A 27,406-nucleotide genomic window follows, 5' to 3' on the forward strand; every position below is an offset into this window, starting at 1 on the left:
CAGTTGTTATGTCTCGGCTGGGGCTGCGGCCGCAGCTGGTCTTCTGCTCCGCGGGCGGCGGTCGCGGCCTCGCGAGGTGACGGGGGCGTCGGGGACGGCGGCCGAGACGCGCGGTGCTCATCCGAGCTGGGTGGGGGGGAGGGGGGCCGCAGCGTGGCTAGGAAGCAAGCCTGTAGCCGCCCGGGGAGCATCTGGGGCCTATTTTCCTTTTTTTTTCTTCAGGACCTTCGCTCAGCGCGCCCCATTTCCCTCTGCAGAGACCGCGACGCCCCCTCCCGGGCCCGGCGGCGGTGCCCGCCCGCCTGAAAGGCGCCGCCCGCCGGCCGGAGCGAACCTGGAGCCGCCACCTCCGTGCCTACCGCGCTTCTCGCGGAGCCTAGGCGGCCGGCGGGGCCTGGGCCCTGGGCACCGGCCGCGGTGCTGCAGCGTCCGCTCTTCCCCGCGCTGGGCCCTGGGCCTGGCCGGGCCGAGTGCCGCTCCCTCCTGACCCTCCGCTGCGGGATCTCGGCCGGCCCCTCCGGCTCCGCCTGCAGCCCCGACCCGGCTTCCTTTGTGGATTGGAATTATTTTTTGGCCCCCCTTTCCCTTGAGATTACGGTGCTTGGAGGTTGACCCCGCCACCTCGGTCAGTGCCCCTTGCCCAGGCGAGGGCTGCCCGCGCTCCTCTCCTTTCGGTCTTTAGTTGATGGGCTTTCAAAGTTTTTTCCTTTTATTTTTCTTACCTATTGACGGGAAGGCCCCGCGTGAAGCTCTGCGCCTGTGCCCCTTGTCGTCTGACCCTCACCCGGCAGATACCTAAATCCACCTGCCTCCGGGCGGGGGATGTTCCGACAGTGACGGCGGCGAGGGCCGGACCGCACGCGCAGATAGTGCCCGCGTCCCGGCCGGGGACACACTCTTCCGCCCTCTTTTTCGTATTCTGAGCTCTCTGAAAAGAGAGAAGACGCCAGGGAAGATGTGGCTGAAGCTTTTCTTCCTGCTCCTCTATTTTCTGATCCTGTTCGTCCTGGCCAGGTTTTTTGAGGCCATTGTGTGGTATGAAACTGGCATCTTTGCCACTCAGCTGGTGGATCCGGTGGCGCTGAGCTTCAAGAAGCTGAAGACCATTCTGGAGTGCCGGGGGCTGGGATACTCGGGGCTGCCGGAGAAGAAGGATGTCCGGGAGCTGGTGGAGAAGTCAGGCGAGTATCAGCTCCCCTGAGGTCTCCTCCGCCGGGTGTTAGGGGCGACTTGTACTTCCTCGTACCTGGTGATACCCCAGAATGAGGCCTCACCTGCAAGGGTTAAGCAGACTCCTCCGAGAGCTACCCAGTTTTTCTTTGTCCAGATTTTCTACAAAAAAGATGTAGGGAAATTTGAGCGGTCTAGAATTATTTGTAGGGGTTTAGATGTGTCTTTTAAAGATTATTTTAAAATACCATTTTAAAGTGCAGCTTCTGAGCCTTTTGTAATAAGTCAACTGATTTTTCCCAAAATTCGGGAATGTTACAAACGAAAACATTATTTGTCACTTGAAATTCATAAGGATTTAAGAAGAATCACCAAACGTTGTATGTGGATAGCAATATTTATCATGATAACAGCAAGTTACCTAGATGGAAAAATATCATTGGAATACTTAATATCAAAGAGGCATTTAGGTCTAAGATTTAAATTTAAAAAATAATGAGTTTAAAATATAGAAAATGTGTATTCTGTACGGTATTAACTTTTCATACTTCAAGTTTGGTGAAAATTAGGTGAATATTTTTTGTGAGTGCCTATCTTGTTTGTTTTGTATTTCTGTCTGGGCTTTAAAAAATCCTTGTACTTTAGATGTGAACTTTTTTTTTTTTCCTTCCGTGTCACAGGAACTGCTGCTCCATCAACTTAAATGGGCTGAGAAATAAAATTGAAATATTGCTAAGAGAATAACATCTTAAAGAATACGTTTTCAGTAACTTGGTTTTGGGGTAGGATTGGATGAGAAATATGGTTTGTTGGTTTTTTTCACCCCTGGACAAACTATATACTTGTTTAGAGATACGGAAGGGGAATGTACTGTCATTTGAGAAAGGGATTCTGGGTTGCTGTAGATAACAGCTGAAACTGATGGTTATCTTTTTTGTTTTTTTCAAGTATAGCTGTCAGTGATGTCTTTTGCAAGAAAAATATTTTACTTATTTGGTACCCTATAGTCATATAATACCATAAAAAGGAATATTAACTCCAAAGGATTTAGCACTCACATATTTGCAAATTAAGGGTTATCAAACTCACATGTCATTTCTGGTTTAGAGGAGGGAACCCTTCCTGTAAAAGTGATATTTTTCTTTAGAGGAAACATAAATTGTGTATTATTAGTGCCTCTTATTTACTGACTGGTTTATGATGACTTTTATTTTGGGTGGGGGGAGTGAAGTAAAGTAGAATATCTATATATATGATATAAGCTCTCTAGGTTTGGAAATAAATATCTTAACCACCAAAGCCAAATAATTTTTAATGGTAAAATAATATGATAAGACAATATTTTTTTTCTTTTGACTTTAGTGTTGCCTTCCTTTGGGCCTAAACATATTTGTCACTTTGAGTGTAGAGGAGCGTACATATCACTTAAAAAATACATGCAGCCCACAGAAATATGACTTGGATCACACATTTTAAGGTAGAGAAGTCTTGGTATAGCAATTTAGCTTAAGTATTGTGAGTGGTTTTGCTGCCATAATGATAAAGTGCTTGTTTTCTCAGGTGTAAAATTTAAGGCAAAAGTTAAAATGATTTGACATTAATGTTTTCCTTTATCTTTTATCTAAATTTATACTGTTAATTTCTGTTTGAATATGGAGTTTGTTCTTTTTTTTTATTTTATTTTATTTTATTTTTTATTCATTTTAGAGAGGAGAGGGAGAGACAGAGAGAGAGGAGAGACTGAGAGAGAGAAGGGGGGAGGAGCTGGAAGCATCAACTCCCATATGTGCCTTGACCAGGCAAGCCCAGGGTTTTGAACCGGCGACCTCAGCATTTCCAGGTCGACGCTTTATCCACTGTGCCACCACAGGACAGGCCTGGAGTTTGTTCTTATAGGTGGTCTTTTTTGTATATAACCTCCAAGTCATATGAGCTCTGTTGCTATTTTAAGCATGTGGTGATGGCAAATTCTGTAAACTCATTTCTAGATCTTATAAATCAGAAGTATATAAATAATACTGTTTAAAAATTATTTGAAGCCTAGATATTTTATACACAATACTACATAATATTGTGGTTACTTTTGGACTGGTATAAATTCAGTTATTTTCTATAACTTATGTGATGATAGAATTTTAAATTCTAGCCCTTATCAAAACAGATTTAATAGCATATTGGAATTTTAGAGCTATGAAGGACTTTTTAAAAAATCATCTTTTTTTGCTTCCCAAAGTGTAGTTTAAGCCCCACAAGGAAATGGATTTTTGTCTGTTTTGTTTTTGCCTGACACATGGTAGGTTCTTATGACATTTACTGAATGTATGGATCTTAAATGGGTGTATTCAGGTTCTACTCTTCTTTAGAGTGCAATCAAAATATAATAACATGATTTTATAATGTAAAATGGAATGAATCATTGAAGTTGGAATGAGGAATTTTTGATCTTACAGTGTTATTTTTTTCTTTCTTTAGGTGACTTAATGGAAGGTGAGCTCTATTCTGCACTGAAGGAAGAAGAAGCATCTGAATCTGTTTCTAGTACCAATTTCAGTGGTGAAATGCACTTCTATGAGCTTGTGGAAGACACAAAAGATGGCATCTGGCTGGTTCAGGTATCAGAAACATGGATAGAAGTAAATTTATTTTTATCAAATTGTATTCACTGTCTGGTAACACTTCTGTGTACTAAAGTCAGGTTTCTTAGACATAACTCAGTTCTCATGGGAAGGTTTCAGTGCCTTCTTAAAGAGGTTTCATAGACCAAAGAAAATGAAAATTGAAGAGTGGTTGACAGAAAGTGTTGTGGAAAGAGGGTTGACTGCTTTGTTTACAATCACTAGAAGCAAATCCATTTTAGTTGTTGGATATTCATTAAAGCAAAAAGCACACATATATATTCCTTTTATTTAGTGATTTGTACTGTTTCTCTTAATTTTTGTTAACTTTAATTTTTTTTTTCCTGCATTTTCCTGAAGCTGGAAATGGGGAGAGACAGTCAGACAGACTCCCGCATGCGCCCACTGGGATCCACCCGGAACGCCCACCAGGGGGCAACGCTCTGCCCACCAGGGGGCGATGCTCTGCCCCTCCGGGGCGTCGCTCGGTCACGACCAGAGCCACTCTAGCGCCTGGAGCAGAGGCCAAGGAGCCATCCCCAGCACCCGGGCCATCTCGGCTCCAATGGAATCTCGCTGCAGGAGGGGAAGAGAGAGACAGAGAGGAAGGAGAGGGGGAGGGGTGGAGAAGCAGATGGGCGCTTCTCCTGTGTGCCCTGGCCGGGAACCAAACCCAGGACTTCTGCACACCAGGCCGACGCTCTACCACCAAGCCAACCGGCCAGGGCCTACTTTAATTTTTAACTCAGTGATCCAAATAATTTTTGTATGTAAAGGAAAACCCTACAGTAAAAAAATGTGAAGGACTGCTTCTATGGGGAGACAGCCAACTTTCGTGACTATTGAAAAAGACTGATTGTAGGGAATGGTTGGGGGTTTAATTACTTTGGTTATGAAATTGATGAGATTAGAATTTTAAGTTCTAGCTCTTATCAGAACTGAGATTTAATTAGCATATTGGAGTTTTAGAGCTGTGAAGGACTTTTAAAATAATCATCTTTTATGTTTTCCCAAAGTATAGTTTATGTACCACTCATGGTAAATGAGTAGACACCTTATCATTTATGTTTTTAAGTGTAAATTAGAAAAATTAATTTATTGAGCATGTAATTTTATAAATATCACTTAGGGCAAGGCTAAAGTTATTAAAATTTTTAAAATTGTAAGTAACTTGCTGACCTGTGGTGGCGCAGTGGATAAAGCGTCGACCTGGAAATGCTGAGGTCGCCGGTTCGAAACCCTGGGCTTGCCTAGTCAAGGCACATATGGGAGTTGATGCTTCCTGCTCCTCCCTCCCTTCTCTCTCTCTGTCTCTCCTCTGTCTCTCCCTCTCCTCTCTAAAATGAATAAATAAAAAAAAAAATAGTTAAAAAAAAAAAAAGTGCATGTCCTTTAAAAAAAATAAAAAATAAATAAATAAAATAAAATTGTAAGTAACTTAAAGCCCTGGATGGTTGGCTCAATGGTAGAGTATCAGCTTAGTGTGTAGATGTCCCAGCTTTGATTCCCTGTCAGGGTACATAAGAAGCAACCATCTGCTTCTTCCCTTTCCCCTCTCCCTTCTCTTCCTCTTTTCCTTCCACAGCCAGTGGCTTGATTGGTTCTAGTGTCTGCCCCTGGTGCTTAGGATAGCTCAGTTGGTCTGAGTGTATCAGCCTTAGGCACTAAAAATAGGTCAATTGATTTTAGCATCAGCCCCAGACAGGGGTTGCTGGGTGAATCCCAATCTTTTGGAGCACATACAGGAGTCAGTCTCACTGTCTCCCCTCCTCTCACTTATAAATAAATAAGTAAGTAAATAAATAAATAAATAATTTAAAAAATTAAATAAAATGTAAATTGCTTAAAGTATCATATCAAGTAAATTAACAGCATGAATTCAGCAAAAAATTATGTTTCTTGAAGCACGATCAAATCCCAGGTCTGGCCCTGGCCGGTTGGCTCAGTGGTAGAGTGTTGGCCTGGCCAGGGCACACAGGAGAAGCGTCCATCTGCTTCTCCATCCCTCCCCCTCTCCTTCCTCTCTGTCTCTCTCTTCCCCTCCCGTAGCCGAGGCTCCACTGGAGCAAGGATGGCCTGGGCGCTGGGGATAGCTCTGTGGCCTCTGCCCCAGGCGCTAGAGTGGCTCGGGTCGCAACAGAGCGATGCCCCAAATGGGCAGAACATCACCCCCTGGTGGGCGTGCCGGGTGGACTCCGGTCGGGCGCATGTGGGAGTCTGACTGCCTCCCCATTTCCAGCTTCAGAAAAATATAAAAAATAAAAAATAAATAAATCCCAGGTCCCCTCATTTTTTTTCGAGTGCTCTTGTTTTTTTACACTGAGGTTGACAAAGTTTGAGTCAAGGTATGAAAATCAAAATAGCCATTGCTTCATGTTTCCTTCAGTATGGGAACATGACTGCAAAATGTGGTAGAAAAAGCTGAACTGATTTCAGAGACCTTACGTGTAGATCTGTTTGTTACTGATTTGTATTATGATTGTGGATAGATTGACTTTCTGTTGCACATGGTCTCAAGTATATAAATACATATACATCTAAAGAGGATGGAGTAGTACTGTAGTTCACTAAAGGTAAGGTTTGGGAATTCTTCAGGTGGTTACATAGGCTATTCATGATCTTTACTTGCAATCTTCCTATTGGGTGTGACCTATTACTCTCCAGATCATCACTTTCAGTAATTTAAAAACAAATTTATTTTCCAATTACAGTTGGTATACACTATTAATGTTAGGTGTACACATAGTGATTAGACATTTATATACTTTACAAAGTGATCACCTCAATAAGTCTGCTACCCATCTGACACCATACATGGCTATTACAATATTAATGACTATATTCTCTATACTATACTTTACATTTCTGTAACTATTTTTTTTGTATTTTTTCTCTTTTGAATTTTATTTTATTTAATTTTTATAATTTTTATTCTTATTTTGGGGGTGTTTGTTTTTGATTATTTTTGTTTTTTTATGAGATAATTGGTTTTTAAATTTTTTAAATTTTTTATTAATTTTAATGGGGTGACATTGATAAATCGAGGTACCTATGTTCAGAGAAAACATCTCTAGGTTATTTTGACATTTGATTATGCTGCATTCCCATCACCCAAAGTCCAATTGTCTTCTGTCACCTAACTGGTTTTCTTTCACCTAACTGGTTTTCTTTGTGCCCTATAATTGGCAGTTTGTACTTCTTAATGCCTTTCACCTTTTTCACCCATTCCTCACCTTTCCTCCCATCTGGTGACTCGGTTTTTTCTCTGAGTCTATGAGTTTGTTTTTAAATTAGTGTTTTGGATTTCTTCAGATAAATACCCAGAAGTGGAATTGCTGGGTCGTATAGTAGTTCTATGTTTAATTTTTTGAGGAAACTCCATATTGTTTCCCATGGTGGCTGTACCAATTTGCAGTTCCACCAACAGTGCATGAGGGTTCTCTTTTCTCTACATACTCATCAACACTTGTTGTTTGTTGATTTATTAATGATAGTCATTCTGACAGGTGCCTGGTGATGTCTCATTGTGGTTTTGATTTGCATTTTGGTGATGATTAGTGATAATAGAGCATTTTTTCATATGTCTATTGGCCATCTGTATGTCCTTTTTTGGAGAAATACCTAGTCAGATCATTTCCTTATTTTTTAAACAGATTGTTTTCTTTGGTATTTAAGTTGTGTAAGTTCCTTTTATTGATGGTTTTCAATCTTTTTGTACTTGGGGACCTGTGAAATTAGGAGAATTATTTTAGGGACCACTAAGGCAGAAATCACCCTGATCATAAGCAAATTCGACTAAGATCACTGGGTCTAGACTCTCTATACAACATCAGGGTGGTTAACTCTTTTGCAGACCAGCACAAAATTTATGGTGTACTAGTCCACAGACCAGTGGTCAAAAAACACTGCTGTATATATTTTGGGTATTAACCCCTTATCAGATATATCATTGGTGAATACCTTCTCCCATTTAGGGGGTTGTCTTTGTCTTTTTGTTTTCTTGATGATTCTCTTCACTGTAAAAGCTTTTTATTTTGATGTAATCCCACTCATTTTTTCTTTTGTTTCTCTTGCCCAAGGAGATGTATTTAAAAAAATATTACTGAGTGATGTCAAAGTTTATTGCTTGTGTTTTTTTCTAGGAGTTTTATAGTTTCAGATCTTACATTTAATTCTAATCCATTTTGAGTTTATTGTATATGGCATAAGAAAGTGGTCTAGTTTAATTTTTTTGCATGTATCAGTTTAATTTTCCCAATGCCATTTATTAAAGAGACTGTCTTTACTCTATTGTATATTCTTGCATTTGTCATAGATTAATTAACCGTATTGGCATGAGTTTATTTCTGGGCTCTCTATTCTGTTCCATTGATTTATGTGTCTTTTTTCTTTAATTTTTTTTTCTTTAGTTGATTGAGTTTAGGGTGCAGAGGGGAAAGGAGAAAGAGAGGAGAAAGCATCCATTTGTTGTTCCACTTAGTTGTACATTCATTGGCTGTTTCTGTATGCCCTGACCGGGTATTGAATTTGTAATCTAGGCATTTCAGGATGATGCTGTAATTGATGGAGCTAACTGGCCAGGGTCTGTGTCTGTTTTTATCCAGTACCATGCTATTTTGATTGCTATGACCTTGTAGTATAGTTTGATATCAGGTCATGTGATACCTTCAACTTCATTCCACTTTCTCAAGATTAATTTGGTTATTTCAGGGTTTTTTGTGGTTCTCTATATATTTTAGATTTATTTGTTTTATATTTGTGAAAAATGCCATTGGTATTTTGATAAGGAATACATTGAATCTATAGGTTCATACCTTATCCATCAAATTCTAGTTTATTTCTGTGTTAATTAGTATTTTAAAAATAAACTATAGCATCTTTAAAGCTTTAATTTATCAATAAATTGTTATGGCCCTGGCCGGTTGGCTCAGCGGTAGAGCGTCGGCCTAGCGTGCGGAGGACCCGGGTTCGATTCCCGGCCAGGGCACACAGGAGAAACGCCCATTTGCTTCTCCACCCCTCCACTGCACCTTCCTCTCTGTCTCTCTCTTCCCCTCCCGCAGCCAAGGCTCCATTGGAGCAAAGATGGCCCGGGCGCTGGGGATGGCTCTGTGGCTCTGCCCCAGGCACTAGAGTGGCTCTGGTCGCAATATGGCGACGCTCAGGATGGGCAGAGCATCGCCCCCTGGTGGGCAGAGCATCGCCCCTGGTGGGCGTGCCGGGTGGATCCCGGTCGGGCGCATGCGGGAGTCTGTCTGACTGTCTCTCCCTGTTTCCAGCTTCAGAAAAATGCAAAAAAATTTAAAAATAAATAAATAAATAAATTGTTATTTCACTTCTTTTCCCATATATTTATTTCTGGTTGTCTGATCAAGGAGGATTTTCTGGTTTTGATAACTTTAGTTTTATTAATGAAATTGAGTTGAATAGCCAGCCACACAGCCTCGTGTTTTGTGTCAAAATGTTAGTCCAATCATTGAATGATCCATAGAGATAAATGGTAAAGATACTGAGCACCTACCTGCCAGACCTGGAAAAGTCATGTCAAAAGTCTGGATATCTTTTGGTATATAGGGTGTTACCTATAGATAACAAACATATTCTGGTTCACTAACTAGTAATTTATTCTTGGCTTATAAGTGAGCTAATATTTTTGATGCCCTATTAAAGGTGGCTATGGATTTAACTCCTTATTATGTGACAAAATTCAGCAAATATGTATAAGCCAGACTCTGGAGATATATCAGGAACATACACCAGGCTAAGTCCTTGCTCTCTCATGCAGTTCACATTCCAGTTGGGAGAGGTAGGCACTAAATAAATAAATATTTAATATAACATCAGTTTGTGGAAAGTGCTAAGAAGAAAAATTAGCTAGGTAAGTTAGGGATTAGGAGACAGAGAGTGGCAAGGAATTCTTTGATAAGGTGACACTTGAATGAAGACCAAATAATGAATGATAGAGAATGTTAGCATTATACATTTTAATCACTAAATTATTTTTGTCTGAAAAAAATTTTTTTTAAATATTTTTTAACTCTCAGGTATTAGTAGTTGAAAGATGACTCGTAAGAAAAATGGAATGTATTTATATGGTTTTCTGTGTGTTAATGGTGCAGCAAGATTTGCACTGATCACCACTGGCTGTCTTGCATTCCTTGGGCCTAATGGCTTACATATGTCAAATGGCTGGCTGGGGTTGAAAGAACAGTTTCTGGCAGGACGACTGATACAACTGAGATTAAAACTCTGTCCTCAGCACTATGAACCTCACCACCTAACCTAATCAGCACACAAACTTTGGTTTAAGCCAGTGGATTTTTGGGTTTTTTTTAAGTGACAGGAGGGGAGATAGATTTCCACATGTGCCTGGACCAGGATCCACCTAGCAACCCCTGTCTGGGGCCAGTGCTCAAATCAGTTATCCTTAGCACCTGAGGCTGATGCTCAGACCACAGAGCCACTGAGGGGAAGAGAGAGAGAAGGGGGAGAGGGAGGAAGAGAAGCAGATGGTCACTTCTCATGTGTGCCCTGACCGGTGATTGAACCCGGGACATCCGCATACAAGGCCAATGCCCTGTTCACTGAGCAAACTGGTCAGGGCCTAACCTGTGTTTTTCAACCGCCGGTCTGTAGACCAGTCCACCAGAAATTTCATGGTGGTTCTCAAAAGAGTTAACCACCCTAATGTTTTATGAAAATTATAGACCCAATGATCTTAGTTGAATTTACTTATACTCAGGGTGCTTTCTGCTCTAGTGGCTCCTGAAATAATTCTGTTTTCACAGGTCCCCAAGTATAAAATGGTTGAAAATCACTGGTGCATGTTTATAAACGAAAGCTGCAAGACTATACTTTCAGGGATCATTTCTATAGTTTGTTACTAGAGAGGTTTCTCTGATCGTGTAGAGTACCCGAAACGACGAGGAGGAGTTGCAGTGTTCTCTCCTGAGCGTGAAGCCGGCTCTTGGTGTTGCTTGTGCAACTGCCTTTTGCCATTGATGATCGTTCTTCTCTTCCTTTGGGAGAGTAAGAAGGAGAGAACGCAGTCTGAGTGGAAGTAAGAAAAAAAAAGAAAAAGAAAAAGAAAAAGCTGCTTTTTTTAAATTAAAAATATCTGCTAGAAACAGAAAAGAAATACTCTGTTGCTTGATGTTCTTTCAACTCTGATTATATTTATCTAATCTCTTGTAAAAGATAGCTTTCAAGAATTAGTTTTTAACAATTTGAATTATCATTCTTTTCTAAGTGTCGTTATTTAGAAGAACCTGACTAACTTCAGTTTGCTCTAGTGTTTTGTATAATCTGTGGATGCATAAATCCTGGCTAATTCAATTTTCTTCAATGAAATTACCTTTGGTTTTGGTATCCTGTGTAAAAGATAGTGAAGCACATTCCAGTTCTTTCTTCTTTTCCTTGAGGTTTTCTAATATCATTTTCTCACTCAGATGAATTATACTTCCTTTTCTATTTATTGAGAAAAATGTAGTTAGGTGGCATAGATTCATAATTAGCACTTTCAACTTCATATATTACTTTTCTGAAAGGATGTCTGGATTTACTTATTTAGGGAAAATGTGACTTTAATAAATGGGTATATGACTTAGCTTTTCCATCACTTGGTTAGTTTATTATTTTTCTGGAAGGGATTGATTGGCAATGTAGATTGATTTTCTTTTATGGTGACACGACACTTCATGTTGAATGACATGACGAAAGGAAAAATGAATTTCTAAAATGTATTTAATTCATCCTACATTCCTTATGATTTCTACCTTCTCTTTAATTTATTAGTTTATTTTCTGAATAATACATATTAATGGTCTTTATATTTTTCTCCTCTCAATTGTTTGAAGATGATTTTGTGTTCATGAATCAGCCTTATGTTAAAATTGAGTATTGGGGCCTGACCTGTGGTGGCGCAGTGGATAAAGCGTCGACCTGGAACACTGAGGTCGCCAGTTCGAAACCCTGGGCTTGCCTGGTCAAGGCACATATGGGAGTTGATGCTTCCTGCTCCTCCCCCTTCTCTCTCTCGCTCTCTCTTCCTCTTTCCCTCTCTCTCTGAAAAATTAATAAAGTCCTTAAAAAAAAAGTTTAAAAAAATTGAGTATTGGGATACCCTTTGCACATCAAGCTTTTCTGTGTCTATTTTACACTCTCTAATATGAGATGGAAAGAACTAACTGCTTTTTTTTCTAACAGGTTTTTCTAACATTTTGTTCCTGTTCCTACATCCTTCATTAGCTATTTTTCAGTTTTGTGGATTTCTTGATTCTGCTGCCACCTAATTTTCTTAGCGTCACAAAACAGAAGACAGTTATTTTTCTTTCAGAAGACTCCTTAGAAAGGCAGGTGGAGCAGTGGGTAGGCTTCAGAAATGGAAAGTTTGCATACTTTATGGGTTTTATGGATTTATCCTTATCTTAGCATTTCTATTTCCATGTTTTGACTATTGCTCAAAGAAGTTCAAAGAAGGACAGTGATATTTTTCCCTACTGGCATTGTCACATCACGAGGCATGTAACATCACTGGAATTGAGATAACAGTGAAAAGCATCATATTATTTGAAGTAAAGCTTTGGGTCAGTATTTACTAAAGTATTATGCTAGTATATTTCCTGTTTGGCTGAAAGGGTTAATAGCTGTTTTGAAATTTGTTCATCTTAGACAATAGTTTTCTCCAGAGAGATTCTAATCTATTTATTCCTTCTTTGACCCTACTATAAAAGTGAAATATATGGCCAGCTACTTTATACTTTATTTTGAATTAATGAAAAACTTTTGTGTTCACTCATAAAAAAGTTTCTGAGAATACCAAAGAAATAATTAAATGCCGTTGAGTTTTGTCTTTGTCAGTCACTCCTTTTCACTTTTAGTGGTTTTGTACAATTTGTGTATATATATTTAGGTTGGTCTATAATTTTGAAAGTAGAAACTCCTTGTTAAAATGAAATATTGAAAGACACAAAGTATCATAGCATAGCACTCCTATTCTGTGCCATTATGTTATTTAATTTAGCTTAGATGTTGTGTGGGGATGAAGGATACTAAAAGGCATATGCCAAATGTTTTGATTAGCAATAAAAGCCCCCCTAAAATATAGGTAAAACTGGTTTTTCTTTTACCAATGTAACACTTATAGCACATGTGGAAGAGAATAGGCAAATAACCTGAGGCCCCATTTTTCTTTGTAAGTTTAACTGGACTATGCAAGGTTGACATCAGAAGATATGAGCACTTGGCATCAACTCACTGTCCAACCCAGTTCTATCCAGTGATGTGCTGGAGCCAGCTCATACTGTTTGATGAAGGGCAATTGTTAACATCTCTTCCCAACTCCATATTTAGAGATGTCATGTTGCTAGCTTGAATTTGGCTTCTGGGAGTATTCACACTAAGGAAATCAGCAAATCAGAGTTTCCTTTTCTTCTGGAGAGCTAGTTGTTAAACATGTACTGGCAAACCACTGTTTCCATGCATTCATCCAACCATCTAATAAATATTTATTAAAATCTAATATGTGCCGCCTAAACCTTGTGATAGGCACTGAAGGCACCAAGACTAATAAAGTATAGTCTCCATCATAAAACAGCTTACAGTTTGGTTGACTAAAATGTGTGGGCCAGTAAAAATCTTACTATATACAATAGTTGATTATCTCTCCCAGCGGAGTTAAATGGTTCGTGATGATGCTAGCATCTTAAGGGATCCTAAAGATGTCTAAAGGGAACCTAGAAAATTATAGTAGTTTTTTCTGGAAAAAGCGTATTTTAAAATACATTGGTTTGGAAGTCTTAATGTCTGACTGGGGTTAGAAACATTAATGTACAGTTGCATAGCAAGGTATTGTTTATGCTAATACTTGAGAAAACATTCCAAATGACATGTTGGGGAAGGGACTTTGATTATAACAGTGATCAAAATCTTGGAGACTTTAGAAAACCTGTATAATTAGAAGAAGAATAAGTTACTAAACTTATAAAAAGCTGAAATTGGTTCAACATAAATATTTAATGAGTACCCAACTACCCAAATAAGTTTGGCTTAGCTACAGGAAATACAATGATGAGAAAGTATTGGGATGCCAGTTAGAGCAGATACCTTGGGAAGGGGGATGAAAAGATTGCTTCACTTCTAGCCTGTTGCCAAGTCTGTCCTAGACTTGGAACTCAGGTTGTACTTTTATCTTTTTTTTCTAGTATTTGAACACATTCCCCACAGAGAATGCAACACCCTTCCTGAACTGCCAAGAAATATGCCTCCCCTCTTAACAAGACCAGCAGTGTGAATGCTCCTCAGAATCATTGTGCATACTTTTGGATATGAGCTGTAGTTGGGAACTCTTACTGGTGTGACACAGTAGTAATATTCTGAAAGTATTTTGTGTGCCATGTGACTCAAGATTGGTGGGTTATTTTGTGAAAATATTAAGATTTTTAGTGGTTATTGAATCAGCCCCTTTCCTATTTAATTTATACTAAACATTTGGTTGAATAATAAAACTATTTAGAACATTGGGTAAAATAATTTCTAATTGCATAAACATATCTATAGAGTCAAATAAAATGCTTTCATGCTATGCTAGGAGATTTTTCATTTTCATGAGGCTCTCTCAGTCAGGGGTCATTAAATGCTTCAAAACGTGTGTTGGGGCCCTGGCTGGTGGCTCAGTGGATAGAGTATCCACTGGCATGGACATCCTGGGTTTAGTTTCCGGTCAGGGAAGATAGCAGACGTGACTATTTGCTTCTCTCCCCCTACCCCCTTCATCTCCCTCTTTTTCTCCCACAGCCAGTGGCTCGATTGGTTTGAGCATGGTCCTGGGCACTGAGGATAGCTCTGTTGGATCATGACAGGCTCAGGCACTTAAAAATAGCTCTGTACTCAAGCATCCTCCCCAGATGGGGTTGCAGGGTGGATCCTGGTCATGGTCTGCCTTGCTATCTCCCTTTGTCTCATCTAAAAGAAAAAAAATAAAGTAAAGAAAAATGTGTTTGAACAACTTGCTGAATAAATAAGGCCCAGGACTTAAACACTGTCATGTACTTACCACAGGGGTATTCCCATGTCTCTTCACACACTTCTGTTGCCTGTGCTGTAACTTGAGTGCCTGAGAACAACCCCCTCTTATTCCTGCGTCCTTTCCTAGCACTGGGGCTCTAAGAAATGTGAAAGATCCCTGTGCAGTGATCAGGATCTTCACAGCAAGATGCCCCTAGACTTAGGGGCATGCCTTGTATTGATTAAAGCAACTCGTGATTAATCCCTTGATACAGTGTCTTTTTAAACACAGACCTGGAGTATTTGGGTTATTTGAAGCCTTGATTAGGAAATAAATGAGAGTGAAAGGGAGTTCTTTAAAAAGGAAGGCAAAATGGGGTATAGTGATATGATTGTGCAGACTTTAACCCTGAGTAATCTGAAAAATAAGTTCAAGATTTTTTTGATTACTTGGTGGAAAGAACAACACTTTTTTTTTTGAGAGAGACAGAGACAGACAAGAAGGAAGAGAGGAGAGGCATCAACTGTAGTTGTCACCTTAGTTGTTCATTGATTGCTTCTTATATATGCTTTGACTGGGGGGTTCCAGCAGAGCCAGTGACCTTGGGCTCAAGCCAGCGACCTTTGGGCTCAAGACATCGACCATGGGATTATGATCCCATGCTGAAGCTGGTGACCTCGCACTCCAGCTGTGAGCTTGCACTGAAACCAGATGAGCCTGCTCTCAAGCCTGAGGCCTCAGGGTTTGAACCTGGGATTTCAGTGTCCCAGGTTGATAGTCTATCCACTGCACCACCACCGGTCAGGACACACACCATTGACTCTTGAGTGGCAGGGAAAAAAAAGAGAAGAAATGCCTATCCTGCTTGATCTCCTTTATTCTTCAAGTAAAATTTATATAGCACTTTGGGACAGTGGAAAAATAAGAAAGCTAGAGACTTAAATGTAACTGATGTGAACCTCGTCAGAAAGAGCTTGCATCTCCTAAAAGCATGTCTTCAAATTGCCCTCTTTCTGGTTACATTAACCATCTGAACATTTGAATAATAACTTGTGTCTTCCTAAATAAGGCATGTACTGTCACTAAAGAGTACAAACAAAACCATTTGTTTATGCTCCAAATTGTGTGTTAATTATGCAGGTATGTCTCTGTAGGTATAAGGAGGATACTATCAATGGTATAGGACACGGTTATTAGACTGTTGCCACATAAAGTGTCATCTGTCACCATCACATGCTCTCTCTCCTGTTGCCCTTGAAATTTGTTAGACTTTCAGATGAGGTAGCTGTACCATCTCCTGCCTCTCCCTGGGAGTTGACTGTTGGCACTCATTTCATGCACACCCCTGGAATTTCACTTCCTGGAGGCTTTGTGAATATGAAAATAGCCATTCCTTCCAGAAAGATTAGAGATGTCAGAGTATTGTGTTGTAATTTTGAATTAAGTAATACTAGTATTAGAGCATTCCTGAAAACAAACTTAGTATGTATGCACCCTGGGTTTAAAATAAGTCAAGCATGTTTTCATGAAGACTTTTTTGGCTTTCCTGTAAATTCCGGTTTAGTTATTTTTTGTTTGTGTTTTTGTTTTTTTTTTGTTTGTTTGTTTGTTTTTGTTTGTTTTTTTTTTTACATAGGCAGAGATAGACAGGGACAGACAGACAGGAACGGAGAGAGAGATGAGAAGCATCAATCATTAGTTTTTCGTTGTGCGTTGCGACTTCTTAGTTGTTCATTGATTGCTTTCTCACATGTGCCTTGACCGCGAGCCTTCAGCAGACCGAGCAACCCCTTGCTGGAGCTAGTGACCTTGGGTCCAAGCTGGTGAGCTCTTTGCTCAAGCTGGTGACCTCGGGGTCTCGAACCTGGGTCCTTCTGCATCCCAGTCCGACGCTCTATCCACTGCGCCACCACCTGGTCAGGCTGTGTTTTTGTTTTATATGTGTGTGTGTGTGTGTCTATGTATGTATGTATGTATGTGTGTGTGTGTGTGTATATACACACACACACACACATATCAATACATATATATATATTTTTTAAACTGGTGTTATCTATTGAAATTATGCCTTCATTCAAAGCAGAAGATTAGGGGATAAAGGGAAAAGGTGTTAACTATTTAGAAAGGCTGAGAAAGAAGTCATTACACATTTTTGAAAGTTAATTTACTTAGGTTTAGTTTCTTTGTTTTTTATTTTTCTTCTTTTTTAAGAAATATTTTTCTTCTCCTAATCCAAATTGTGTTTGACAGCTAATTGCAAATTTGGAGAAGTTCAAAAATGTAGAATTCTTTGTGGTGATTCTCTTTATACGTTGAACCTTTCATGATTGTTATGGAATGACCATAGAAGTAGTAGTATAAATGTTAGCCGAAGCATAGCTTAATAGAAAACATGTGCTTGACTTTTGGCTCCATAATTATACTTTGAAAAAAGTGAAATTTGAACTCATCAACCTCACATGTGATCAATTTTAAGTAAGCTTTTAGATTTATTTTGTCTTTTTTTTTTTTTTTCATTTTCAGAGCAGAGAAATGACTGCAAGGCCCATTTTCTTAAACCTGTATAACTTAACTTAATTCTAGAGAGAAGAAACACACATGGTGAAGCACAGATGTGGAAGCTCTTTACAATGGCTTTCATTCTCCTATGTAAATACTGCCACAGAGTATGGGAATTCAGTGAACTGTATTCATTATTTTAAGTCTTTCCCAGTTTGACTTTTGCTCCTACAAAAATTGCAATGATAATATGATGATATAGTAAAGAAGAACTGGGAACAGAGTATCTTTTTCAAGAAAGTGAAGTTATGTTATAAATGGTTGGTTTAACTCCATTTTAGGTAATTAAAGTTTCTGTTTTTCTTTTGGATGGAATAGGTCATAGCAAATGACAGAAGTCCCTTGGTTGGTAAAATCCACTGGGAGAAAATGGTGAAGAAGGTGTCAAGATTTGGAATACGGACAGGCACTTTTAACTGTTCCAGTGACCCCAGGTAAGTTGATTAGGCAATTTTTTTTTATTTTTATTTATTTATTTATTTTTATTTATTTATTTTTTTTTACAGAGACAGAGAGTGAGTCTGAGAGAGGGATAGACAGGGACAGACAGACAGGAACGGAGAGAGATGAGAAGCATCAATCATTAGTCTTTCATTGCACATTGCAACACCTTAGTTGTTCATTGACTGCTTTCTCATATGTGCCCTGACCACGGACCTTCAGCAGACCGAGCAACCCCTTGCTTGAGCCAGCGACCTTGGGTTCAAGCCGGTGGGCTTTTCCTCAAACCAGATGAGCCCACACTCAAGCTGGCGACCTCAGGGTCTCGAACCCGGGTCCTCTGCATCCCAGTCCAACGCTCTATCCACTGCGCCACTGCCTGGTCAGGCTGATTAGGCAATTCTTAAAATCTGAATTCTGTCCAGAATTTTTAAAAATAAAGACAATGATATAAGAAGCCTCTTTAAAATAAAAGCTAATTACAGTATTTAGCACACTGTTAATTACGCAGGTGCTTAATAGCTTTTGATAAACTGGCAGTTACTTACTTTCTCTCTGAAATCTTTTCCTCTCTATCCAATTCTTTTGTGTTCTTTCCAGTGGGGGTGGCTCTGAGGGTATGTCTTGAGTCCTTTTTCACTTTTCTTTCCCAGAGAGACTTCAACATGTTTATGGCTTTAGGTGACACCTTTGTGCTACCAAATCTTCTTCCGTAATTCTGAGCTCTGTTCCCTAAACCTAGTGTCCAAATTCAGATTCATCCTCTTTTTTCTTTAAGAAACCATGTGCCCTTTCTGTCTTCCCTTTTCTATCTTTTATTGTTTGTTTTTTCCATTTTCTCAAATAAGAATTCTTGCAACATATTTGTTTTTCTTTTTGTCATCATCCCTAGTATTTAGTCAGTCAAATGATTTCTTGTTTTATTTCATTATTCTTTTTAATGTATTTTATTTCAATTTCTAGTGCCACCAAGTTATAGCTTAAATTCATCTATTTAATTATTTAATAAATATTTAATAAAGGATTACTATGATAGATAATAAAATATAATGTTTTACTTAGTGCCAAGGAGGGGCATGTGATATGTATGTAGAAACCCCAACAACGTAATGTATTATGTACTGTATTTTTCGCTCCATAACACACATGGGCATTTTCCCCTCCACTTTTGGGGGAAAAAAGCACGTCTTATGGAGCGAAAAATACAACAATTTCTAATATAAGTAGACCCACCTCACCTGTGTTCCTTGTAAGTGTCCACAGTGGGAAATCTGTTAGCTGGAGAAAACCCTCGTAACCACTGCTGTACCTCAGATTTTCCTGCCTTTCTCCTTTAGGCCCATGTTTACTTCAGTTTTCCTTCCTCCTTGTTTTGCTTGCTCACTTGTAGAGTAGGGTGAGAACTCTTGTTGCAGGACCCCTTAAGAGCTATGGATAAGAAGGGAAATTCTGTGTCTCCTAACTCACATTTGGTTTCTTCATCTACCCACAAAGCTCCTTTCTCATCTTTACACAGAACCCTGATTATATTCCAGCGCCTTTTACTGAAATGTTCAAGATAGCCTAAGAGCTAATGTTCTTATGAAGAAGAAGTCATTTTTATTTCTGACCTTTGTTTACCAAAAACAATTTCATTTGGTCTGGCTCCATCATTCCCAGAGTCTAAGTGAAAGATCTTTTTTACCCCACTGGTGATTGCAATAGAACAAATGATAGTGCTGGAATTTTGATATTTTTTCAGATTATGCCAAAAGTCAGTATTTTACTAAAAAATATTCAGAATTGATTTTAAAAAAAAATCAGTGAACTGCCTGACCAGGCAGTGGCACAGTGGATAGAGTGTCAGACTGGGATGCAGAGGACCCAGGCTTGAAACCCTAAGGTCGCTGGCCTGAGCACAGGCTCATTCAGCTTGAGCATGGGGTCGTTGGCTTGAGTGTGGGATCATAGACATGACCCCAAGGTTGCTGGCTTGAGACAAGGTCGCTGGCTTGAGCAAGGGGTCACTTGCTCTGCTATAGTCCCCCTACCCCCACTTCCCATCAAGGCACATATGAGAAAGCAGTCAACAACTAAGGTCCCTCAACGAAGAATTGATGCTTTTCATCTCTCTCCCTTCTGGTCTGTTTATTCTTCTCTATCTCAATCTTTGTCACTCTTTCTGTCTCTGTCACAAAAAAATAAATAAAATAAAATAAAAATTAGTCAACTAAATAATGCTTTTCAAACATAGCAACTTATAAATATATTAGAAAATAACAAGTAAAACATTTATAGAAATTTAAAGGTTAAACATATTACAGTCTAATATAAGTTATTAGATGACATTAATAAAGAGTTTAAAAACAAAGTAAGCCCAACATTAAATGAAGATAATCTATTAAGCATGAGAAACTGAAGGAAGTAATAATAGTTGATTTTTTTTTTTTTGGTGTAATCTTATAAAGCAAAATATATCAGAAGAGTCATAATTGAGGCCAGTGGATTTTACTGCAAATCTAGCTTCTTTTGGAAAAGTTCTTTTTGTCTGTACTTGATGAGGAACGGTGAAGATAAATGTGAGTTACCTCCATATGTTTTCCTCTATATCTTTTGTCTTCAAATAATCCCACCTCTTACTTATGATGGAAGAGGTAGATATTTTTTGAGCATTTTGCTTTTTTGTTGATTGCAGCTATAATTTTTGTTATTAAAAAAAGCACTTTTGGCCCTGGCCAGTTGGCTCAGCGGTAGATTGTCGGCCGGTGTGTGGAAGTCTTGGGTTCAATTCCTGGCCAGGGCACACAGAAGTGCCCATCTGCTTCTCCACCCTTTCTCTCTGTCTCTCTCGTCCCCTCCCGCAGCCAAGGCTCCATTGGAACAAAGTTGGCCCGGGCGCTGAGGATGGCTCCATGGCCTCTGCCTCAGGCGCTAGAATGGCTCTGGCCACAACAGAGCAACGGCACAGATGGGCAGAGCATTGCTCCCTGGTGGGCATGCTGGGTGGATCCTGGTTGGGTGCATGTAGGAGTCTGTCTGACTGACTTCCTGCTTCTAACTTTGGAAAAATACAAAAAAATAAAACCACTTTTTACTACTTAATTTTCATCACAGAGATGGAAATTTTGATGCACAGTTACTTGTATCGGTTTCACTATTGTCATGTTTATGTTTTCTTTTATTTGGAAAGTCTTTCAACTAGAGTAAGAACTGTTCTTGCTGTGGAAGCTGTGCTTAATTAATAAGGGTTATTTTTTTCTTCTTTTGAGGATTGTGGAGATATAGAAGACAAAAGTAAAAGGATGGACCAGGGAATAGTGTTACTTAGCAAGTATTTTAATTATAACTGATCATCATTTTGATCTCAGCTTTTTGAAAACACCAGAACTCTCTATTCCACTGCTTGTGTTGCTTCCTTTCCTGAAGTGGCTTCTCTGGGTGGCCTCCAGGACAGCCTCCTCCACTGTGTCAGTCCCATTGTACAGCAGTCCTTTCTTGACCTGTTTTGTACCCATAAGAACATTCAGGATCATCATCACCTCTAGGCATTTCTGTCTCCATCCATTGCAAGAGTTTCAGTTTCTTTACATGACTGTCCAGCTTGCCTAGCTATAATTCCTCTCATTTCTCAAACAAGCAGTCTAGCCCAGACGGCTGTACCTTTCAGGTCTATTCTCTGATCTCTCTCTCTTTTTTTTTTTTTTTAGAGAAAGTAGAAAGGAAAGGGGTATGTATATCTTGGGGGAGAGGGTTGGAGAGATTGGGGGCAATAAAGAGCAGACAGGGGACATTGAAATTACAGGAAGGTGCCTGACCTGTGGTGGCGCAGTGGATAAAGCGTCGACCTGGAAATGCTGAGGTCGCTGGTTCGAAACCCTGGGCTTGCCTGGTCAAGGCACATATGGGAGTTGATGCTTCCAGCTCCTCCCCCCTTCTCTCTCTCTGTCTCTCTCTCCTCTCCCTCTCTGTCTCTCTCCTCTCTAAAAATGAATAAATAAAATTTTTTAAAAATTAAAAAAAAAAAGAAATTACAGGAAGCTGAGTGGTAAATGGGCCAGAGGGGCTTATGGCAAGAGAATCAAGATGGGGGGTTCAGGAAATAAGCAGAGAAGGAAAAGGGAAGGGGAGATTGGAGGAAGGCCAAGAAGGCTGATGACTTTATCTGGAGATATAGCATGATATAAATAATACCAAGGTTTCTTTTTAAATACAGCATGCCACACCAGAAACTGGAGTACCAAAACTCACAAGCCATGTTTTCTATCATTTTTAGTCCTCAAAGTCTCTTAAGAGATCTTAAAAGATTTACTTTAAAAACTAGAGGGTATTTTCATGATATTGTTCTTGAATTTATTCAGAACTTTAAATGTCTTTTATTAAGTTGGCAATAAAAATTTTTATATAGATGAAAGGTGGTATAATACTCTGAAAAAATAATGTGTACATTAGCCTTTATTTCTGTTTAGCAGTAAGGCTTTTAAATTAATATGATATATTTTATTGGTGTATTGGATTTCTTTAGAACAATATTTAGATAAATATATATTAGTTGCCTGGTATTTTATAATATTAGAGTTATTTTTCAAGTCTGGAAAACATGATTTAATTGAAAGATTAACATACAGAACTCAGTGAAAACATGTTAAATTGAAAGATTAGCATACAGAATTATTTTTTCTTGGGTACTCTTAAATTCTATTTGTAATGATAAACCTTAAAACTATCACTTAGCTCTGAACTGAAAAGAAAGCACATAGTACCTTTGCAGAGAAGTTTTTGTTTTAAAGTATAATTCATTTATTTTGATATTTCAGTGGGCATAAAATTGAACAAATTCTCCTGTATAGAGTACCAATTTTAATACTGTTTCAGATTATTGTTTGAACTCTCCTTTTTCTCACTCTAGTGGTACAGTTCTTTTATTATTAAAATTTTTAATTTATTGTGTTAACATGGAGTCAAGTATCACATAGTACATTTGTTTTCTTACATGAAGAAGTAATATTCACTAGAACTGCCTGTTACATAGACTAAGGTTTTCTATCAGAAAACTGTCATTCAATTTATAACATAAATCAGAAGCCAAATATTCTCTGAAACAGTTCAAAGATAAAATGAATGACCACGAGTAGAAAAGTATCATCATAAATAAGTATAATATGCACTTTAAAAAATTAAAGCTATTTAAATAAGACAGTTATCTAAAGGAGGGATAAATGGTGATAGGAGACTTGACTTGGGGAGGTGAACACACAATGCAATATATAGATGAGGTATTACAGAACTGTACACCTGAAACCTGTATAATTTTAACTAATGTTACCCCAATAAATTAAATTAAAAAAGAAACATTAAATAATAAGATTTTACTTTCCAGAAAATAAAATTATATATGCATTTAACTTGGTTGATTCCTTGGAGGGAGGATAAAAATAGAATTAATAATGAATTATTATTTTGCATTAGACAAATACATTGTTAAGGGATAGAAGATGTTTTATTTTTTAGTATATTTAATTCTCAAACCATTTCAGTTAAAGTAATATTGATATTAATAGAATCTTATCTTGTTAAGGAAGTGAATCAACTCAATAAGAAGCTGCGATGTTGTTCTGTGATTCTGAGTCACCCAGATAGTTTTCCAAAGTCATTACTAACCTTGTCTTTATGGTAAAACATGTTTTCTTCACCTTATTTACTTAATTTATTTATTGCCATCCATTTACAAATCTGTAACAAACAAAATCTGTATCAACAGACAGTTGTGTATACTGCCCCCCAAAAAATTGTGCACATGGTAGATCCCTTCCCCAACTTTACGGAGGTAAATTTACATAGCATGAAATTCCATGGGGTAGGTTTTTGGAAAAAAATACTTAAAAAAGAAAGAAAGAGAGAGACAGAAAGAAAAGGGAGAGAGGGAGGAAGGGGGGAAAGGAGGAGGGAAGGAGGAAGGAAGGAAACTGTCATTTATAATCTCACCACTATAATACAAGAGACATTTTCATTTTCCAGTATTTCCTTTCATTTGTTACCTAGTTTTTAAGGGAGCTATAAAACGGAGTCATTGGACTGAATCTCTCCTTAATCTGAAAATTTACTTTGTTTCTTCTGTGTTCATTAAAGAGATGAGAGATTACAAAACAATGATGGACTTGCTCATTTCTAGATGAGTTTTTGTGCACATTACTTTGTAAAAAAGCCGTGTGCATCAGGTATTGTAGTGGGTGTTTGGGTTAATAAGTGGGTACAGCATGGCTCTTAAGTCAAAGAGCTTGCATTCAAGTCAGGAACTCAAAGTGTAGGATAATGTATTCTTTTTTATCTTTGCTTATCTGAATCTAACCTTTCTTGAAGATCTAGTTTAGTTTCCAAACTTTTCATGAAATCTTAGCCAGTTCAAACTTTCAGGCCCTGGTCGGATGACTCAGTGGATCAAGTGTTGAACCGGCACACCGGAGGTCACAGGTTTGACCCCTGGTGAGGGCACATATGAGAAGCAATCAGTGAGTACACAACTAAATGGAACAACTAAGTGAAACAATGAGTTGATGCTTCTCTCTCTCTCTTCCTTCTGTTTTCCACTCTATCTCTCAAATTGATGGAAAAAAATCAAAACTTCTAATGATATTCCCTTTTTTGAACTTTCTCTTAACATTATTTAGTAATAGGATATATACAGTTTTACACTTGTTTGTTTCCTTAATAGGATTTTAAATTCTTGTGAGCAGGAATTATTTTCCTATTATCTTTTGAATCTTATTAATACTAATAACAATAGTAGGTTCGTAATAGAGGCTGCAGTATGCTGATTCCCTTGATTTTTCAAGCTACACTTTTTTTTTTTAAATACAAATTTTATTTATTCATTTTAGGGGGGGGGGAGAGAGAGAGAGAGAGAGAGAAGGGGGAGGAGCAGGAAGCAACAACTCCCATATGTGCCTTGACCAGGCAAGCCAGGGTTTTGAACCGGAAACCTCAGTGTTTCCAGGTTGATGCTTTATCCACTGCGCCACCACAGGTCAGGCTCAAGCTACACTTAAAAAGAAAAAAAAAAACATAAAAAAACTACAAAAAGAGTTTGCGTTTCCTCTTGTACAAACTGCCAGATATTGGTACTATTTTTGTAGAGGTTATTTGGTTTGGGGGAGAGGGTATCTTTCAAGAAATTTATCAGGGGACAACAGATTGTTTGCACAACAGTAAAGATGAGCAAGCTAGCTCATCTAGCAGCCCTAGCTGTTTGCTTACAATTTACTCTCTTATAGATACTGCAAGAGAAGAGGCTGGGTACGATCCACACTCATTGTGTCTGTTCCACAAACGAGAACTTCTAAAGGGAAAGTCATGCTTAAGGAATACAATGGACGCAAGATTGAAGTAGAGCACATTTTTAAGTGGATAACTACTCATGCAGCTTCTCGGATCAAAACCATTTATAATGCTGAACATTTAAAAGAAGAATGGAATAAAAGTGATCAATATTGGATAAAAATATACCTGTTCGCAAACCTTGACCAACCCCCAGCTTTCTTCTCTGCACTAAGTATAAAGTTTACTGGAAGAGTTGAGTTTATTTTTGTTAATGTGGAAAACTGGGACAACAGGAGTTATATGACAGATATTGGTGTATATAACATGCCATCATACATACTTAGAACTCCTGAAGGAATTTACAGATATGGAAATCACACAGGTGAATTTATATCCCTTCAGGCCATGGATTCATTTTTGCGCTCATTACAACCTGAAGTGAACGATTTGTTTGTTTTGAGCTTGGTTCTAGTTAATCTTATGGCTTGGATGGACTTATTTATCACACAAGGAGCCACCATAAAGCGATTTGTGGTTCTCATAAGCACTTTAGGGACATATAATTCTCTATTAATTATTTCCTGGTTACCGGTGTTGGGCTTTTTACAGCTCCCTTACTTAGATAGCTTTTATGAATATAGCTTAAAATTGTTGAGATATTCCAATACAACTACACTGGCTTCATGGGTCAGGGCAGACTGGATGTTTTATTCTTCACACCCGGCCCTGTTTCTCAGTACATACCTTGGACATGGTTTACTCATCGATTACTTTGAGAAGAAGAGACGGCGCAACAACAACGATGAGGTTAATGCCAATAACTTAGAGTGGTTATCAAGTCTGTGGGACTGGTACACCAGCTACCTCTTCCACCCAATTGCTTCTTTTCAGAACTTCCCTGTAGAATCTGATTGGGATGAAGACCCTGACTTATACTTGGAGCGATTAGCTTTCCCTGACCTTTGGCTTCACCCTTTGATACCAACTGATTATATAAAAAACTTGCCTATGTGGCAATTTAAGTGTCTGGGAATCCAGTCTGAAGAAGAAATGTTGCAGGGTTCTCATGATACTGAAAATGACTCAGACTTTGAGAGCACGGACACTTTTAGCAGTGAGAAGGAAGTATTGGAAGATAAACAAAGCATCCTTCACAGTTCTCCAGGAAGAGCAAGTCACTGTGGTGCTGAGGCTTGTTCATGTGCCAATAAATATTGTCAGACCAGCCTATGTGAAAGGAAGGGGAGGTCATATGGATTATATAACACTAATGAAGATATGGAACCTGATTGGTTAACTTGGCCTGCTGATATGCTGCATTGTACTGAATGTGTTGTTTGTCTAGAGAATTTTGAAAATGGATGTTTGCTAATGGGGTTGCCTTGTGGTCATGTGTTCCATCAGAATTGCATTGTGATGTGGTTGGCTGGGGGCCGACACTGTTGTCCCGTTTGCCGGTGGCCTTCTTATAAAAAAAAAGCAGCCATATGCACATCAGCCCTTGTCAAATGATATCCCATTTTAACTATGTGCAATTTGTCCTTTATAAGCTTTGAGTATCTTACAGCTTGCCTTTTTAATGTTAGTCACAGTGTTTTTGTGGTTTGAAGTTTAGTTTGATGTTAGTGCAGTTGAGAGGAAACACACATTATGGGAATGTTCATAACAATTATTTGGTTGCCTGTGTGTCAATTGAATGCATACTTAATTGTAAAGATTTTTATTTACAACATTGGCAATTGAGAAGTTGTTTTTTGTAAGCACAAAAGAAATATGATAGAAATTAATCCTAGCAAGACTTTATAAAGTAGGATCAAATTCTAATGGAATTGAGGCTGTTTCTTATCTTGAATGTTTTCTCCCTTCTTACAATCTCTGTCCAGCATCTCTTGGTTAAATAATGTATGCTCTGAGACATGAAATTAAAACAAATCTATGAAATAAATTACTTTAAAACCAGAAGATTACAGCTTTTCTAATGTTAAATTGCTTTTTATAAGGTGTCCGAATTCTATAGGCATTTTATTGATTTCTTAGTTCCACAGATAAGTCAAACACAATTCTGACTTGTGGGGGGAAAAAAGACAAAAATTATTATATGGCTAACACTGGCCAGGGTGATGTTGGTTGGTTGGCTTTAATGGGAAGGAATTTTATGGTGAGCTTTTTTAAGTATTAAATATTTATGAGTATTTAGCATATTTATCTAAATAAAATCAACTATAGCCCTACCTGGAAAGCTTAGTTGGTTAGAATGTCACCCTGAAGCACAGAAATTGTAAGTTCAATTCCTGGTCAGAGCACATACAGGAGCAGATCAATG

At 38.5% G+C, this 27,406-nt stretch overlaps 1 protein-coding gene and 1 non-coding gene across 2 annotated transcripts; both read left to right on the forward strand.

The window, feature by feature from the left end:
- RNF103 (ring finger protein 103) lies at positions 1 to 27,050 on the forward strand. Its single transcript, XM_066267659.1, is given in 6 exon segments — positions 1 to 76; positions 223 to 1,181; positions 3,643 to 3,782; positions 17,668 to 17,783; positions 25,038 to 26,553; positions 26,555 to 27,050. Coding segments are annotated over 5 exon segments (2,052 nt in total). The 5' UTR covers positions 1 to 76; positions 223 to 955; the 3' UTR covers positions 26,609 to 27,050.
- On the forward strand, positions 10,631 to 10,844 carry LOC136332556 (small nucleolar RNA U3). Its single transcript, XR_010730771.1, has one exon. It is a non-coding gene; the product is annotated as a small nucleolar RNA U3 (small nucleolar RNA).
- Positions 27,051 to 27,406: the final 356 nt, after the last annotated feature.

Source organism: Saccopteryx bilineata, chromosome 3, assembly GCF_036850765.1.
Source record: "Saccopteryx bilineata isolate mSacBil1 chromosome 3, mSacBil1_pri_phased_curated, whole genome shotgun sequence".
NCBI lineage: Eukaryota > Metazoa > Chordata > Mammalia > Chiroptera > Emballonuridae > Saccopteryx > Saccopteryx bilineata.